Source organism: Mus caroli, unplaced genomic scaffold, assembly GCF_978045245.1.
Source record: "Mus caroli unplaced genomic scaffold, Mus_caroli_1 scaffold_7, whole genome shotgun sequence".
NCBI classification, from domain to species: Eukaryota; Metazoa; Chordata; class Mammalia; order Rodentia; family Muridae; genus Mus; species Mus caroli.
In genome coordinates, this window is record NW_028227262.1 from 120,354,839 (window position 1) to 120,371,292 (window position 16,454).

Sequence of the window (16,454 nt, forward strand, 5' to 3'; positions counted from 1 at the left end):
TGAGGTCCCATTTATAGGGAAGGGTTAGGGTTGTTAGAAAATAGCTGTTGAGATTATTGGCTGTCAGCAACTGGACAGAAGAGGGTAGGGGACAACTGTGATGATTTGAATAGGCATGGCCCCCCATAGACCCAAGTGTTTGAATGTTTGGCCCATAGAGAGTGAGACTATTAGGAGATATGGCCTTGTTGGAGAAAGTATGGCCTTGTTGGAGGAAGTGTTTCCTTATGGGGGTGGGCTTTGGGGTCTTCTACACTCAAGCTATGCCCAATGTGACTCACAGTCTCCTGCTGCCTATGGATCAAGATGTAAAAAGTTTGAGGCCAGCTTGGTCTACAAAGAGAGTTCCAGGACAGCCAGAGCTATACAGAGAAACCCTTTCTCAAAAAAAAAAAAAAAAAAAAAAGATGTAGAACTCGCAATTCCTTTCCCGGTACTATGTGTGCTTGGATGTTGCTATGCTTGCCACCATGATGATAACAGAGTGAACCTCTCTGAAACTATATGTCAGCCTGGACTAAATGTTTTCCTTTATAAGAGTTGCCTTATAAACTCTTCACAGAGTCTTGTCATGGTGTCTCTTGGTAGCAATCAAACTCTAAGACAGGGAACTCAGGGCTCAAGGCTGCCGGTGAGGTAGGTTAGTGCAGGAATACATCACATGGAAGGGGAGTCACCATAGGTGTCCAGGAGTTTAGCAAAGCAAAGTGGTGGGTATATATCATGGGGTCACAAGTTCAGCACAGGTTGAGAAACATGGTTTTCAGGATGCATTAGGTTTAGGAAACAGAAACTTATTCTTGTAAGGTATGGAGACTTAATATAACAATGTATAACAATGTGGCTCCTTGACAACTATGGGTTCTTAACAACAATGATGTGGCTCCTTAACAACTATGGCTCCTTAACAACAATGTGGCTCCTTAACAACTATGTGGCTCCTTAACAACAATGTGGCTCCTTAACAACTATGTGGCTCCTTAACAACTATGTGGCTCCTTAACAACGATGTGGCTCCTTAACAACTATGTGGTTCCTTAACACCCAACGATGTGTGGCTCCTGTTTTGGTGTCACAGCTTTCTTCCCATTTGTTTTTCTGAGGAGGGAGCTGTGATTTCTAGCCATCTTTTCCCCAATTGCTCACAGCCTCCCCCAAAACACAGCCTCCAACAACAAGGACTCCATTGGAGGTTTATTGGTGGAAGTAGAGGAGCATCTTGGCGTAAGAACCATATCATCGCTCCCATGGTTACTTGGCCCACTGCGGGAAGCAGCATCGTAGGAGGCAGCGCAAACACATAGACATAGAAGACAGGGCCGACACCCCACTCTGGCTAGTATTAGGGTCCCAACAAGTTCTCTCCTAGGGAGCTGGCTACAGGAGCCTGCAGGAAGTTCTCATTTGAGTCCTCTTGTTCCCAGAGACTGTGGGTCAAAGCGGCTCTCATGGGCATACTAGCTGAAGATGCCACCAGCGGGGTTGTCTTGCAGTTGTCGGAGTTGTGTGTTTCTGTGGCAGTATCAGTGTGCCTGAGGGAGTCAGAGATTCCCAGGTCATAGAAAGCAACAGAGAAGAAGGAAATAATTGTTAAAAATCTACTTAAGGGCTGGAACAATGTCTCCGAAGTTAATAGCACTTGCTACTCTTCCAGAAGGCCTGGGTTGGGTTCCCAGTACCTACATGTCCTCTTAATCTGTCTATGACTCCAGTTATAGAGACTCTGATGTCCTTTTCTGGTCCCCATGGGTACTATGGGCAAAATGCCCATTCACACAAAACATTCTCCTTAAACTATTTTTAAAGGCTGGAGTGGTTAAGTGGTTAAGAGCACATATTTGTCTGCCAGAGGACCTGAGTTCTAGGCTAGCCCAAGTTACACACTGGAACTTTGTCTTAGAAAAACAAACAAACAATGCAGGACCTGATGGTGCATGTCTGTAATCTCAACACCAGAGGCAGAGGCAGAGGCAGAGGCAGAGGCAGAGGCAGAGGCAGAGGCAGAGGCAGAGGCAGAGGCAGAGGCAGAGGCAGAGGCAGAGGCAGAGGCAGAGGCAGAGGCAGAGGCAGAGGCAGAGGCAGAGGCAGAGGCAGAGGCAGAGGCAGATTGAGTTTAAAGATAACTTGGTCTGCATAGTGAGTTCCAAGCCAGCCAAGAACTATACAATAAGACACTGTCTCATAAACAAAAAAATCCAACACAACCAACTAATCAGAAAATCCAAAACAAACAGGAGTCAATATGGTGGTCTGTTAATGCACTCCTGTAATCCCATACTTGGCAAGTGGAGGCAGGACAGATCAGTAGTTTAAAGTCATCTCCTGTCTCAAAAAACAACAACAAAACAAAATACTCAAACAACAAAATAACCTAAGAAAGCTATGAAGAGGAAAAAAAAAAAACTTAAATCATTAGGAAATGATAGGAAAAAGTGATGACTGTGTATCCTACTAGGAAAGCATAAATATTTTATTATTTTATGTGTATGGGTGTGTTGTAGGTTAAATATGGTTGGCCCAGGAAGTGGCACTATTAGGAGGTATGGCCTTGTTGGAAGGTTTGTCACAGTAGGGATGGGCTTTGAGACCCTCCTTGCTGCCTGGAAGACAGTCTGCTCTTGACTTCCCTTGGATAAAGATGTGGAACTCTCAGTTTCTCCTGGGCCACACCTTCCTGGATGCTGCCATGCTCCCTCCTTGATGATAATGGACTGAGCTTCTGAATCTATAAGCTGCCCCAATTAAATGTTGTCCTTATAAGAGATGCTCTGGTTATGGTATCTGTTCATAGCAATGGAACCCTAACTAAGACAGGGTGTCTCATTTTCACGTGTATCTGCTCACCATTGGTGTGCCTGGTGTCTAAGGCGGCCAGAAAAGCCTGATGGATCCCCTGAAACTAGATTTATAGACATGTGCTGTCCTGTGGGTATGGGAACTCAGCCCGAATCCTCTGGAAGTGATCTTAACCAATGAGTCATAACTTCAGGTCCAAAGAAAGGAAACTTTTTGGAGGCCAAGGCAGGCTTATTCAGAGCTACAGAGCGAAACCCCGAGTCAAACAAAACAAAACAGACAAACAAGCAAACAAAACAAAGAGGGCAGGAATGGGGCTGTGGCTGAGTGCACAGCGTAGGGATTGACTAGCATGCAGGAAGCCGTGCTAGCACACTCCACTGCTAGCACTTGGGAAGAGGAGGCAGGAGATCTGGAGTTTAAAGTCAGCCAGGATGACAAGAAGCTCATGGCAGGGGTGGGGTGGGGTTGGGGTGGGGGGAGGTTAGAGAGGAAAGGAGAAAGGGGGGAGAGGAGAATGGAGAGGAGAGGAAGGAAGGGAGGAGAAAAGAGGGGGGAAAAGAGGAGAGGAGAGAGGAGGAGAGGGGAGGGGAGGGGAGGGGAGGGGAGGGGAGGGGAGGGGAGGGAAGGGAAGGGAAGGGAAGGGAAGGGAAGGGAAGGGAAGGGAAGGGAAGGGAAGGGAAGGGAAGGGAAGGGAAGGGAAGGGAAGGGAAGGGAAGGGAAGGGAAGGGAAGGGAAGAGAAGAGAAGAGAAGAGAAGAGAAGAGAAGAGAAGAGAAGAGAAGAGAAGAGAAGAGAAGAGAAGAGAAGAGAAGAGAAGAGAAGAGAAGAGAAGAGAAGGCCCAGGTTGAGCATATCAAAAAAAGTATAATCAGGCATCAGACATTTTTAACTTCAAAAGTGAGGCTGATTTTGCAATCTGAAAGGGCCAGCTTTTCTATGGGGACTGTCCAGAGAGGAAGCTTTTATAGTGAAACATCAAAGAAAAACCCTTCTCCCACTGGAAAAAAAAATCACAAAGAGGTTAAAAAGATGGATTATGGTTGACAACAGCCCACGACTTAGGTCTGCCCTGACCATGGAAGTCCACTCTTTGGCTGCTTGTTAGGGAATTAATTGAGACTTGGACTTAGGAGGAGCCTTTGGCCACTGTCCATTTTACCAAGAGCTAGGGAGAGCAAAGCAGAGGCTGCCAGAGAGACCTTTGTGAGCAGGGGTTAGCGAGTCAGTAGCTAACTGACTTATTTATTAGTCTGTATTTCTTGGAATTAATTTACCCATTTCCCATTCCTTTTGTTGTGTATCTGCCTTGTGAAAACGGGAAGTTTATCTGTGGAATGAACACTCCAATGCGCGGATGCCACAGAACCTTTTCTGAGCACAAGCTTGCAACCAAGTTTAGGGGACAAAGTCGTGTGGCTGCCTATCTACAATAAAAAGGACTGGATTGATAGAGTCACAGGCCCATGAATTTATGCTAGGGCAAGGCCAGGGCTGACAACACGGGACTCACCTGTCTCCTGAGATCTGGTGTCTGTTTGAGCGTTCTAAAAGACTGCTGCTGTTCTGCTCGGCTGCCAGCAGCATTATGGCCTCGCTGTTCTGGGAGGATGCAGGCAGGCTGCTTTCAGTCTGTATAGGGAGATGAAAGTCAGGGGCCCTGATTCCCATGGAGCAGCTGTGCTCTCTCAGGCAGGGCTCTGATGTGCTGGGAAGGCCATGCTATCCAGAGAGTAAAATGTGGACCCTAGAGCTGCTGATCTACAAAACCAGTGACTATCAAAACACCAAAATCACACACCTTAATAAAGGCAGGGGAAGAGTTCGGTTTTAAGATCTCAAATTTAGAGCCATCTCTAGCAAGCTTTCCACCTGTGCTTCTGCCCTGGGAAGGTCCAGGCAACCCTCATGCCCCTCAGGAGCTCAGGATTGTGGTGTGTGCTTGCAATCCCAGCAGGAGGAAGCTAAGGCAGGAGAACAGCTGAAAGTGTGAGGGCAACCTGGGCTACATAGTGAATTCCTGCCCAGTCTGAGCTACAGAGCGAGAGTTGTTGCAGTAACAGAACATGTACACAGTAAAAAAACAAAACAACAACTACAAAAAACTCAACCAAGTAAATATAAAAAGGCCCTAGCTCAGCGATAGAGCAGGTAGAACACTTGTCTAGCATCGAACATGCTAGAGGCCCTGCTTCCACCCACCCACAACAAGAGGGGAAGTTGTGGGAACTGAGACAGGGAGATCTTGAGTTTGAGGCCAGCATGTGGTGAGGTCCCATCTTTACAATAAAATGCCAAAAGAATAAAAGCCTATAAATGCATGTGTAGCTATGTTCAAATTCACTGAAAACTAGAGATATCACCTCTAACCCCTCATTTTAGGAGTCTTTCAAACGTGTTCCAGAGGGGAGGGAGCAATGCTTAAATGAGGGGAAGTGCCCGTGATCAACAGCATTGTATTCAGTAACATACATACTCGCCACTAAGATCCATGGGGATTGGCTCCAGAAGCCCCCCCTGTAATGGTTTGTATATACTTTGCTCACTATTAGGAGGTGTGGCCTTGTTGGAGTAGGTGTGTTACTGTGGGTATGGGCTTTAATACCCTAGTCCTAGCTGCCTGGAAGCCAGTATTCTACTAGCAGCCTTCAGATGAAGATGTAGAACTCTCAGCTCCTCCTGCACCATGCCTGCCTGGAAGCTGCCATGTTCCCACCTTGATGATAATGGACTGAACCTCTGAACCTGTAAGCCAGCCCCAGTTAAATGTTGTCCTTTATAAGACTTGCCTTGGTCATGGTGTCTGTTCACAGAAGTAAAACCCTAACTAAGACACGTCCCCTATAATCAAGTCCCTTATTTGCAATGACATAGCTTTTGCACATGCCTCACACAACACAATACTACGTAAATAGACTGTCCCACTGTATTGTTCAGGAGACAGTGAGAAGGGAACAGTGTTTGTTTGTTTCCGGAATATTTCTAAACCAAGGTGTTGAGTGGATCTATGGATGAGTGACCGGCATCTATGAAAGGCCAGGTGTCCATTTGCATCTGGGAACATACGAGTGCATGCATGTGAGTGTATGAGTATATACATAGATATATACATTTCTGTGCAGACCGCCGGGGGTTCGGGGGGGGGCACTTACTGTTGTTTCAGTGGAGGAGTTGGACATCTTGGGCACCAGGCAGTGAGTGAACTGGATTCTTGGGTCTTTGGTGGTGATGGACAGACCTTTCTGTAAAATTTTCACCAAGCGGATCCAGAACTGAAACACAGCCTGTGGATGTTTCTCGTGGAGCCTCAGGTAGTAGATCTTCTCAGTCACTGTCCTCACCCGGAGGATCCGCTGGGTCCGGTCATAGATTTTTAGTTCCACATACTTCAGGGGAAGAATCCTGAGCATAAGCGGGGAATACGTGTGTTGGTGTCTGCGGCTACCTGGAGGATGCTCCTGCCCTAGCACTGGGACTAGCTGCTGTATCTGACTCCCTTCTCATTTATTCACAGGATCTTGTTCCTTAGTAAAGACTCGCATGCCTTTAGGTGTATGCCTAAATCCCAACACTTGGGAGCTAAGGGCAGGAGTTCAAGTTCAGCTTGGACTATGTGACTTTGTCTCAAAAAAAAAAAATTAAATAAAAAGAATCTGTTCGCATCAATCACCATTGCTGCTATCAGTGCATAATATCTCACTTAATGCTCACAAGAACCCTTGGACAGAGAAAGATGAGTATTACTAATCACTCATTTCAGATTTTGCAGTAAAGCCTTGGGGAAGTTCTGTGACTGACTGGGGAGGTGAGTTGATAGACCAAAGCATGCAACTTATCGTGTGAGCGTGAAGGCCTGAGTTCGAACCCCAAGCACTCGGGGTTGGTTGGTTGTTTTGTTCTGTTCTGTTTTGCTTTTAAAGAGCCAGGGATGCCATGTATGCCTGTAACCTCAGGGCTGGATGCCAAAACGGATAGGCAGATCCTAGGAGCTCACCGGCCAGCCAACCTAGCCAACCAGGCAATAAAATGGATTGTGGTAGAGCAGGGACATCAAACACATCCTCTGGCCTTGCACCCTGACACACACACACACACACACACACACACACACACACCACAAGCACGGCGAGCTGATCACAGTGGCGATCTTAGCACTTTGGAGACTAAGGCAGAAGGACTGGGCATTTAAAGTCGGCATAAACTACAGGAGCCCTGTCTCAGAAAGCAAAGCCCGTGTGAAAATACTCTTGAGTTTGCTCAATTGCCCTGATCAGGGATTAGAACAAAGATTTCCTGCCTCATTTCTAAGCTTTTCCCTACATCTTTGACTCCTTGAAGCAGCCGGTAGGAACAGTGGGTGTCTCTATATGCTGAAGCTTTGCTCTTCTCTTTTTCTTCCTCTTCTCTTCTCTTCTCTTCTCTTCTCTTCTCTTCTCTTCTCTTCTCTTCTCTTCTCTTCTCTTCTCTTCTCTTCTCTTCTCTTCTCTTCTCTTCTTTTCTTTTCCTTTCTTTTTTCTTTTCTTTGATACTCTGTCTGCCCCTCCCAAGTTCTGGGTTATAGGCTGGTACCACCATGCTCAGTTTATGTGGTGCTGAACCTAGCTAGGGCCGTGTGTGCGCTAGGCATACAGTCTACCAACCGAGCCACATCACTAATCTTTTTCTTCTTCTCTCTCTCTCTCTCTCTCTCTCTCTCTCTCTCTCTCTCTCTCTCTCTCTCTGTGTGTGTGTGTATGTGTGTGAATACCACATATATGTAGGTTCTCTGGAAGCTAGAAGTGTGTGTCAGAGTTACAGGTGGCTATGAGCTGCCTGACATGGGTTGTGGAAACTTACTCAGGACTTCAGGAAGGGTCACCTCTCCCAACACATCCCCACCCTTTTTAAAGACAGGCTTACCATGCTGGGTTTGGCGATATCTTTTTTTTTCTTTCAATCTCAATATCTCCTAGCTCTACTATACTTTAATATCTCCATTTATGGGCTGGCAAGTTGTCTCCAAAGGTGAAGGTGCTTATTGTCAACTCTAGTGACATGAGTGCAATCCCCAGAACCCACGAAGTAGGAGAGAAACAACTCCCAAAAGTTCTCTTTAAAAATCTCCCACATCTACACTGACAAAATACCGGGAAGCCAAGGCTGGGCTCTTTACGAATTCTTATAAAGTGAGTTCCAGGCAAGACGAGGTTACGTAAGCAGACTCTGCCTCAAACAACAATAGCAACAACAACAACAACAAATAAAACACACACACACACACACACACACACACAAAACCCAAAAACAACCAAACCAAACCAAACAAGACCTTACAAAAAGTAAAGGGAAGCTAAGATCTTCAACCATTGAGCTGGAGACAGGAGCAGTGTTGCAAAGAGATGCTGATTCAACCACATTAGGCAAACAGATGGAGCTCAGGAAGAGCACTGCCCGGAGCACTACCCTTCCTTCCCGTGTGAAGCCTGCCCACCAGCACAGTGTGCATACATTTGCCAATCACCCCCCAGCCCCTCCCTCCAGTCTTCCTTTACCTGCTGAGGGTGATGACAGGGGCACCAAGTGTGCTACTGGTGGAAAACGGACCGTGAGGCCAGGTGACATTGGCCATCAGGAGGATATTGGGGAGTGGCAAGGAGGGCACAGAAGAGGTTACTCCAAGGATCATAGTGGCAGATCTTTCATAGGCATCCATCCAGTTTCCTTGCTTAGTGACCTGGAAATCAGCCCCAGACACGTGGGTCAGAAAGAAATAGCAGACAAGGCAAGGAAGGCTGCAGACCCCAGGCAGGGTCATCTCAGATGATGGGTGAGCTAGAGCATTGCCCACTACTGGTCTCTTTTGTTCCTCTCCCCAGTCACTTAGACAATAAGTTTTGTGAATAACAACCCCGTATAGTACTGCGTTGTGTCGAGAAACCTAGCTGTCCACTTAGGCAGCACAGGAGAGTGGAGCACTGGAAATGCCAAACACAGTTTTCCCAAACTGATAGTAATGAGAAGTGGATCGATGCGGTGAGAACCTCAGATTGAATTCCTACACCTACCTGGAAAGGTTCCCACCATCCCCCTGCAACTCCCTGCCACTTGACCCCTTCATTTAGGTGGGTTCCTGACAGCCCCACCATTCAGCCCAGGCTCCTCACCTTAACCTGGGTACCTTCTCTGCCTGCTCTTATTCTTACCCAAACCTCAGTGATTCCCATAGAGTTCCCAGGACCCCTGCTGTCTGACACTCGTTTCTCAATGTTTGCAGTCCCGAGAGGATGCCCTGGATGTCTGTAATCATGCATTGCTCTTCCAAATGGGTCTTGGGGCTTGCTTAGACAGTTACCATTGATACAGTTAAACTGAGCTCCGTGAGACTGCTTTCAGAGCTAAAGAATCAGCTTTGCCATTAAGAGTGTTTATTGATCTCACAGAGGACCTGGAGTTGTTCACTTTCCAGCACCAATGTCAGGAAGTTTACAACGGTTTATAACTTCAGCTCCTGGGGGTCTGATGCCCTCTTCTGACCCCTCCCCCTGGGCACTGGCCTCTCGGGCACAAATATACAATTAAAACTTAAATAAATCTTAAAAAAACAATAACAACAAAACATTTAAAAAGATATGTAAGTTGGGTGTAGTGGCATACTCTTTTAATCTCAGCACTCAGGAGGCAGAGGCTGGAGGATCTCTGTGAGTATGAGGCCAGCCTGGTCTACAGAGCTCTAAGCCAACCAAGGCAACATAGTGAAATACTGACTCAAAACCAAAACAAAACTCCTCTCTTGTTCCGAACACTACGTGACTCTTTGAATGTAGTGTGCAGGGAATTCCCTCACACTACAAGCACAAAAGGAAATGACTGGGAACAGGCTGAGGGAGGAGAGACCGTCCTGAGATGCATCTGTGAGATGCAGGAGGTACCTGGATAAAGGTGCTCTCAAACACCACAGAGTCAGAGAACAAGTTGAATTCTGGAGAATGAATCAGTTGACAAAGCAGGCCATCCACTACTCCGAGTTCCACTCCAGGGCCTGGGTCCCTGATTGCAGGAGGGAGGCCCCTAATTTTACTCATTGGTTCTTAAGAAGAATGGGCTGGGGAACATCTCTGGGGCTCCACACAGACCCAGCCCAACTCCAAGGTGTCGGTGGAACTACAGCTCCCCCCCCCAACTCCCAGCTCCAGCTCCCTGATGCTTATGGTTTCGCATGTCTTCCAGGGCTGGGAGGGCCTGTCAGCTCACAATGGCAGGAGTGACATCAAAAAATGCTAACAGTAGGAAAGGGGGAGGAGGCCAGGAAGGGGTACAAAGGACTGGGAGATGACCACAAACCAGCTGTAAACTTCCAGATTCTAAACGCTGGCCCTTGAGTGATGACCTTCGCCAGACAGTGAGCTGGCTGACCAGGCCCCCCAATGAAGGACTCTGGGAAAATCACAGGTATTGATCCTCTTTCATAACTGGAAGCCTCACACAAAAGCTCTTTGTAAGTTCAAATTGTTTAAAGTCAGGCTTGGGGGGCGGGGGCCAGTCGGCAGGATGGCTCAGCTGGCAAAAGCGCTTGCTACCAAGCCTGATAGGAGTTTAAAGACTCCCAAGATGGAAGTGACAGAAGGAGAGAACTGACTCTCAAGTCCTCTGACCTCTTGTGCACACTGCTATGCATCCCTCACTTACACACATTTTCTTTCCAACTAGAAAAACTTTTTGGAGAGAAACTTCAAAGTATTTATAGTTTTCTTCTTTTTACCATATAGTTGAGTATGTTGTCCTGGATGCCCCAGAATTGAGTATGTAGACCAGGCTGGCCTCAAACTCAGAGGGCCCCATACTTCTGCCTCCCAAGTGGATGGATTAAAGACACGTGCCACCACCTGGTCAATAAACACATTTGAAAAGGGGCACGTCAATTTAAGAAACTGTAAAATATTTTGACTGGGTGTGTTAGGAATTCTACCACAGAACCAGACCTTACTATTAATTTACTTCTATTTTTGTTTGTTGGAGATAGGGTCTGTCTTAGTTAGGGTTTTACTGCTGTGAACAGACACCATGACCAAGGCAAGTCTTATAAAAAACAACATTTAATTGGGGCTGGCTTACAGGTTTCAGAGGTTCGATCCATTATCATCAAGGTAGGAGCATGGCAGTATCCAGGCAGGCTTGGCGCAGGAGGAGTTGAGAGTTCTATGTCTTCATCCCAAGGCTGCTAGTGGAAGACTGACTTCCAGGCAACTAGGGTGAGGATCTTATACCCACACCCACAGTGGCACACCCATTCCAACCAGGTCACACCTATTCCAACAAGGTCACACCTTCAGATGGTGCCACTCCCTGGTCCAAGGATATACAAACCATCACAGGGTCTTAACTGTGTAGCCCTGGATGTCCTGGAATTCACTATGTAGAGCAGGCTGGCTTTGAACTCACGGAGATCCTCCATCCTCTACTGAGTGCTGGGATTAAAAAAAAATTGTGTGTGCTGTTGGAGCTCGTGGGTGTCAGAAGGCAATCTGAGGGCTCTCTCCTTCCTCCTTTAGGGGGTTGAACACAGGTCTGTAGAGCTCTAAAGCAGATGCCTTAACCCTCAGAGTCAAGTCGCCAGCCCCTTTGTGGAGATTTCTGAAATTGGTGGCACCTTCATTGCAATGAAACTCCCTCACCCACTTTCAGACATATTTTTTTCTTTTCCTGCCTTCCTTTCTTTCTCCTTTTCTTTTTTTCTGTGTGATAAGTGAGTGTATCTGCATGTGCGTTTTTTTTTTTTTAAGATTCATTTCTTTATTTTATGTATGTGATCACACTGTCACTCACTTCAGACACACCAGAAGAGGGCATTACCAGAGATCCCATTACAGATGGTTGATGAGAAATGAACTCAGGACCTCTGAAAGAACAGCCATGTGCCCTTAACTGCTGAGCCATCTGTGTGTTCTTGCAAGGGATGTAGCCGTGTGCGTGCTATGAGTGGAGGTCAGAGGACAGGCCTCAGGTGTCGGGCATTACCTTTTCATCTTGAAACAAGGCCTCTTTGCACTGTGTACCCCGAGTTAGGTGGGCCAGCAGCAAGCTTCCTTCAGTTCTCCTGGGCCTGTGATCTCAGAAGCACTGGCTGCTGCTATGGGCTTTTTCTATGTGTTTTGGGATCGGCATTTAAGTTGCCATAATTGCCAGGTAAAGTGCCTTTACCCACTGAGCCACTTCCCAGTCCCCTGAGCTTATTTGAACCGTCTAGTCATAGGCTTGTCTCATGCTATTTTAAATATTGAAGTTTTATAGAATTCTAAAACCTGTTCCCATTAGTTTGAAAATACTTTTCTTTCTTCTTTTTTTTCTCCCACTTCCTCCCTCCCTCCCTCCCTCCCTCCCCTCCCTCCCTCCCTCCCTTTTTCTTTTGAATATGGCCCAACACTCCTTTCTCTTCAGCATCCACTAGATGGCAATAGAGTTCAGGCCTCCAGTTAACAGGCTTAAACCTTGGTAGCTGGAGGTTTTTAGATACACCGTGCCTTAGTACTCTTTGCTTTTCTCTCTTAGCGCTTATCTTTGTTCACGCGTTCCTACCACTGAGATATTCTTTCCTAACTTAGCAAGTCCCCAAGTCTCTGCATTTTAGACGGTTCCAGTGCATGCTTGTAACTCGAGGCAGAGGTAAGGGAGTCACAAATGCAAGGCCTACATGAGCTACATAGCTGGGGCTGCATTGTGAAATGGTCCTCTGGCAGCCTTACGTGGCATGGACAAGCCCATACAAAGACATACACACAGATGCACCACTTATCACATTCGGGAAAGTACAGGGCAGAAATCAAAGCTTTTCATTAACACCCAACTCCCATACAGTCCCACACAGATCAATTTTAGTTACCAAAGCAGAGGGTTGGGGGAGGTTGCTAGAGGTTGGGAAACAGTCCTTACATATTCCAGTCTAGAATAGGCATGTTACATCAGGACTGACTGAGCAGAATCATCTTCCATAGCCCCGTCCAGCCACAGGGAGTCAGCAGTGAGCTTCTAGCCATTCACCTGGAGTCCCAGGGCAAGAGATTGAGGCAAGATTGCTGTGAGGTTGAGGCCATTCTGGGCTACCCAGTGAGACTCTGTCTCGAAACAAAGGAAGGAACAGTAAGAGAATACTGCTGACTACCACTAGTAGTAGATATCTTCCTGGTACGTAACTATTCAACCCACACCTCACACCTCTCCTGTAGGTAGGACACCCTTACTATATCTTCCCTCAAAGGAAAAAAAATGTTAAATGACATTTACTTACAATAATATCAGGTTCAAACTTAACAAGTTCTGGGCAAGGCACACGTTTCTCTACCAGCGTGGCCAAGCTCTACAAAAACAAAGACAAAAAAAGTGTATAAGCCACATTTCCACACATCTAACACATGGTAATGGGAGACCAGGTTAACAGCAGTCTGGGAGATAAGGAGAAATGGGGGGTGCAGAGGGACGGACGGACGGACAAGTGCACAGCAGCCTGATGATTGCAGGGTACCAATCAGCAGGAATAGGTGGGGATGCACTGTTTAGGCGCCTGCTTCTTTTTAGGGACCAGGGCAATGGTTCTTTTTTTTTTTTTTTTTTTTAAAGATTTATTTATTTATTTATTATATGTAAGTACACTGTAGCTGTCTTCAGACACTCCAGAAGAGGGCGCCAGATCTTGTTACGGATGGTTGTGAGCCACCATGTGGTTGCTGGGATTTGAACTCTGGACCTTCGGAAGAGCAGTCGGGTGCTCTTACCCACTGAGCCATCTCACCAGCCCCCAGGGCAATGGTTCTAAGCCATTGAGATTTTCACTGATCTTGCTACATTATAACCTAGTGTGCCCTTGATGGATAGAAATACTAGCTGGGCATGGTGGTACATACTTGTAACCCCACTAATAAGAAGACTAAGGCAGGATTGCCAAGAATTCAAAGGAAGTGCAGACTATAGCAAGACCCTCTCTAAATTAGAGAGGGTTGGGTGCACATAAACACACAACCAACATCGGCTTACACGGAAGGCAGGTGTGTGCCACTGTTTGCTTTCCAGTTATACTTTTTCTTATACACTTATTTATTTACATTTATTTGGGGGGAGACACATTTGTGAAGGTCAGAAACAACTTGCAGGAGATGGTGTTCTTCTTCAATGCTGTGGGTCCTCGGATCAAACTGAGGTCATCAGACTTGGCAGCAAGAGGTTTTATCCACTGAGCCATCTTGCCAGTTCTCCAATCATGTTAAGTTTTTCATCTACATTTACTGTGTGTGTGTGTGTCGTGGTGGTGGTGTGTGTGAAGGGTTGGGGATGCCAGTATGTCACAGTGCACCTGTAGACTTCAAGGGCAAGCCTATGGGAATATTCTCTCTTTCCACCATGTAGGTTTTGGAGATCAAACTGAGGTCATCTGACTTGTTGATCAGTGCTTTAGTGGCTAAGACTAATCCCCCAAATACATGACTGACAGTACTACGATAATGAAATCAACCTTCTGTAACCTCGGCAAAGTCAAGGCTAGTTTGCCAGTCCTCAGCAATTTGAGGCCAGTCTAGGCTGCATAGCAAGACCCAATAAATAATTTCTTATCCCTAAAGGGCCTAATAATGTATTAGTAATAATGTATTAATAATAATCTAAATACATGGTTATGTATCTAGAATGTGGAGGTTGGCAATATACTGACTACCACCCAGCAATAGTCAAAACCAATCCCTAAGCCAGAGCTATCTGTCAGCTGCATTAAGAACGCCAAGGAAGCAGAGCTGTTGAGCAGAGGACGCTGTGTTCCATTCTTATTATTTGGCAAAAGTATATCAAATTCATAAACACAGAGATGAGAGCGAAACCTAAGGCAGAGTGAATACTTTCATAGCAGGGCAGGGATCAGAGAAGTGGATTGTGGGAAGGAAGCCTCTTTGCCCGTTGTAATGACCCACACCTTTAATCCCAGCATTTGAGGCAGATGGGACTCTGAGGTCAGTCTGGGTCACTTGTCAGCTACTCATTATCAGTTCCAGGGCTATGTAGTGAGACTGCTTCAAAACTGAACAGCCCTTCTTCCACTGTTGAGTGGAGGCGAAGCTGCTCAGTGCTGGGCCAGGGCAGAAACGAGCACCCGGCATGTAGCTATAACCCCAGATCCATTAGGCTAGGGTGGAAGGAAGGATCCTTCAAGGCCAATCTAGATTGCTTCGGGAGCTCTCACAGGCAAATGATGTGCAGCGTGCAGACATTCAATAGCTGACTTAAACTGACAGCAATCAAACAGCCACTTAGCTAAGTCATTGAGGAGAACAAGATAGGCTAGGCCTGCAAGAATGCTCATTTAGACTGAGGCAGGGCTGGGAGAGGGCAGATTTCCTTTATAGAGTCCGACCAGTCACAAGACCAAACAGTTCTGGGAGTGGGGAGGGGGTTATGCCACAACTCTGTCTCATATAAAATGGCATATAATCTGCAAAGGACCCAAGTGTATGTTAACACATACTTATCTCCAGATTATTTTTGTTTTGTTTTTCTTTTTTTTTTTTTTTTTTTTTTGGTTTTTTTGAGACAGGGTTTCTCTGTGTAGCTCTGGCTGTCCTGGCACTCACTTTGTAGACCAGGCTGGCCTCGAACTCAGAAATCCGCCTGCCTCTGCCTCCCGAGTGCTGGGATTAAAGGCGAGCTCCACCACGCCCGACTCCAGATTACTTAGAATAATACCTAATGCAATGTAAATACTATGTAAAGTTGCTCTGTTTTGTTTAGGAAGAAAAGACAAGAAAAGGTGTCTTATCCTGGACAAAAGAATAGTTCATTGTGGACATAATTTACAAAAAAAAAAAAAATATTTTCAGTGCTGACTTACTTTCCTTGGTAGAGTGTTTTCCTGGTACATATAATGCCCTAAATTCAATCTCGAGCCCTTACAATCAAGATCTCAACCTACAGTTGGCTGAATCCATAGGGGCAACCATGGAGGGCCAAGGTTGAGTCTTGCCTAGGCTCAGATAACTGGCTGACAGGGCAGAGCTGAAAGGCCCAGCCCGCAAGTTTACATTTAAACAAAACTTTTTGAGTTCAGTCTTGCTATGCGGCCCTTGCTATGCTGTCCTTGGAATTTTTGGCAATCCATATTCAGTTTCTAAACAAGACCTTGGACACTTTCTTGCTCCTAAATTTGAAAATACTAAATTTAGACAGAAGCTTACAGTCTTAGCACTTAGAAGGTAGAGGCAGGTGAATCCGGGGGACAAGGCCAGCCTTAGCTACATGAGACTATCTCAAAAGTAAAAACGGGGGCTGGAGAGATGGCTCAGCAGTTAAAAGCACTGACTGTTCGCCCAAAAGTCCTGAGTTCAAATCCCAGCAACCACGCAGTGGCTCACAACCATCCCGAACAAGATCTGACACCCTCTTCTGGAGTAAATAAATAAATAAATGTATGTATGTAAAAATGGCCAAATGTAGTGGTGCACACTTTTAATCCCAGCACTAGAGAAGCAAAAGAGGCACCAGGTGTCTCTATGAGGCCAGCTTGGTCTACATAGTGACTACCAGGAAACCAGAGCTGCACAGTGAGATCCTGCCTCAAAAATAAAAATAGAGATAAAGCTTACTTATAGATCTAGGATTTAAACTTTCCCTTACTAATTTCAAGGGCAGGCATGTCAACAGGACAAACAG

The 16,454-nt window shown here is 46.2% G+C and overlaps 1 protein-coding gene across 1 annotated transcript; it reads right to left on the bottom strand.

Moving 5' to 3' along the window:
- Positions 1-1,187: 1,187 nt before the first annotated feature.
- Garin1a (golgi associated RAB2 interactor 1A) lies at positions 1,188-9,969 on the bottom strand. Its single transcript, XM_021165237.2, has 5 exons — positions 9,704-9,969; positions 8,327-8,508; positions 5,948-6,197; positions 4,309-4,427; positions 1,188-1,532 (listed from the first exon to the last, which is right to left on the bottom strand). The coding sequence occupies exons 1-5, from the start codon at positions 9,854-9,856 to the stop codon at positions 1,343-1,345; spliced, it is 894 nt and encodes a 297-aa protein (XP_021020896.1). The 5' UTR covers positions 9,857-9,969; the 3' UTR covers positions 1,188-1,342.
- Positions 9,970-16,454: the final 6,485 nt, after the last annotated feature.

Coding starts and splice junctions, on each gene's coding strand:
- Garin1a (XM_021165237.2), bottom strand. CDS start 9,856: ATGAGTAAAATTAGGGGCCTCCCTCCTGCAATCAGGGACCCAGGCCCT. Junction 6,198..8,326: donor CCTGTCATCACCCTCAGCAG/GTAAAGGAAGAC, acceptor GCTTATGCTCAG/GATTCTTCCCCTGAAGTATG. Junction 4,428..5,947: donor ACTCCTCCACTGAAACAACA/GTAAGTGCCCCC, acceptor CTCCCTATACAG/ACTGAAAGCAGCCTGCCTGC.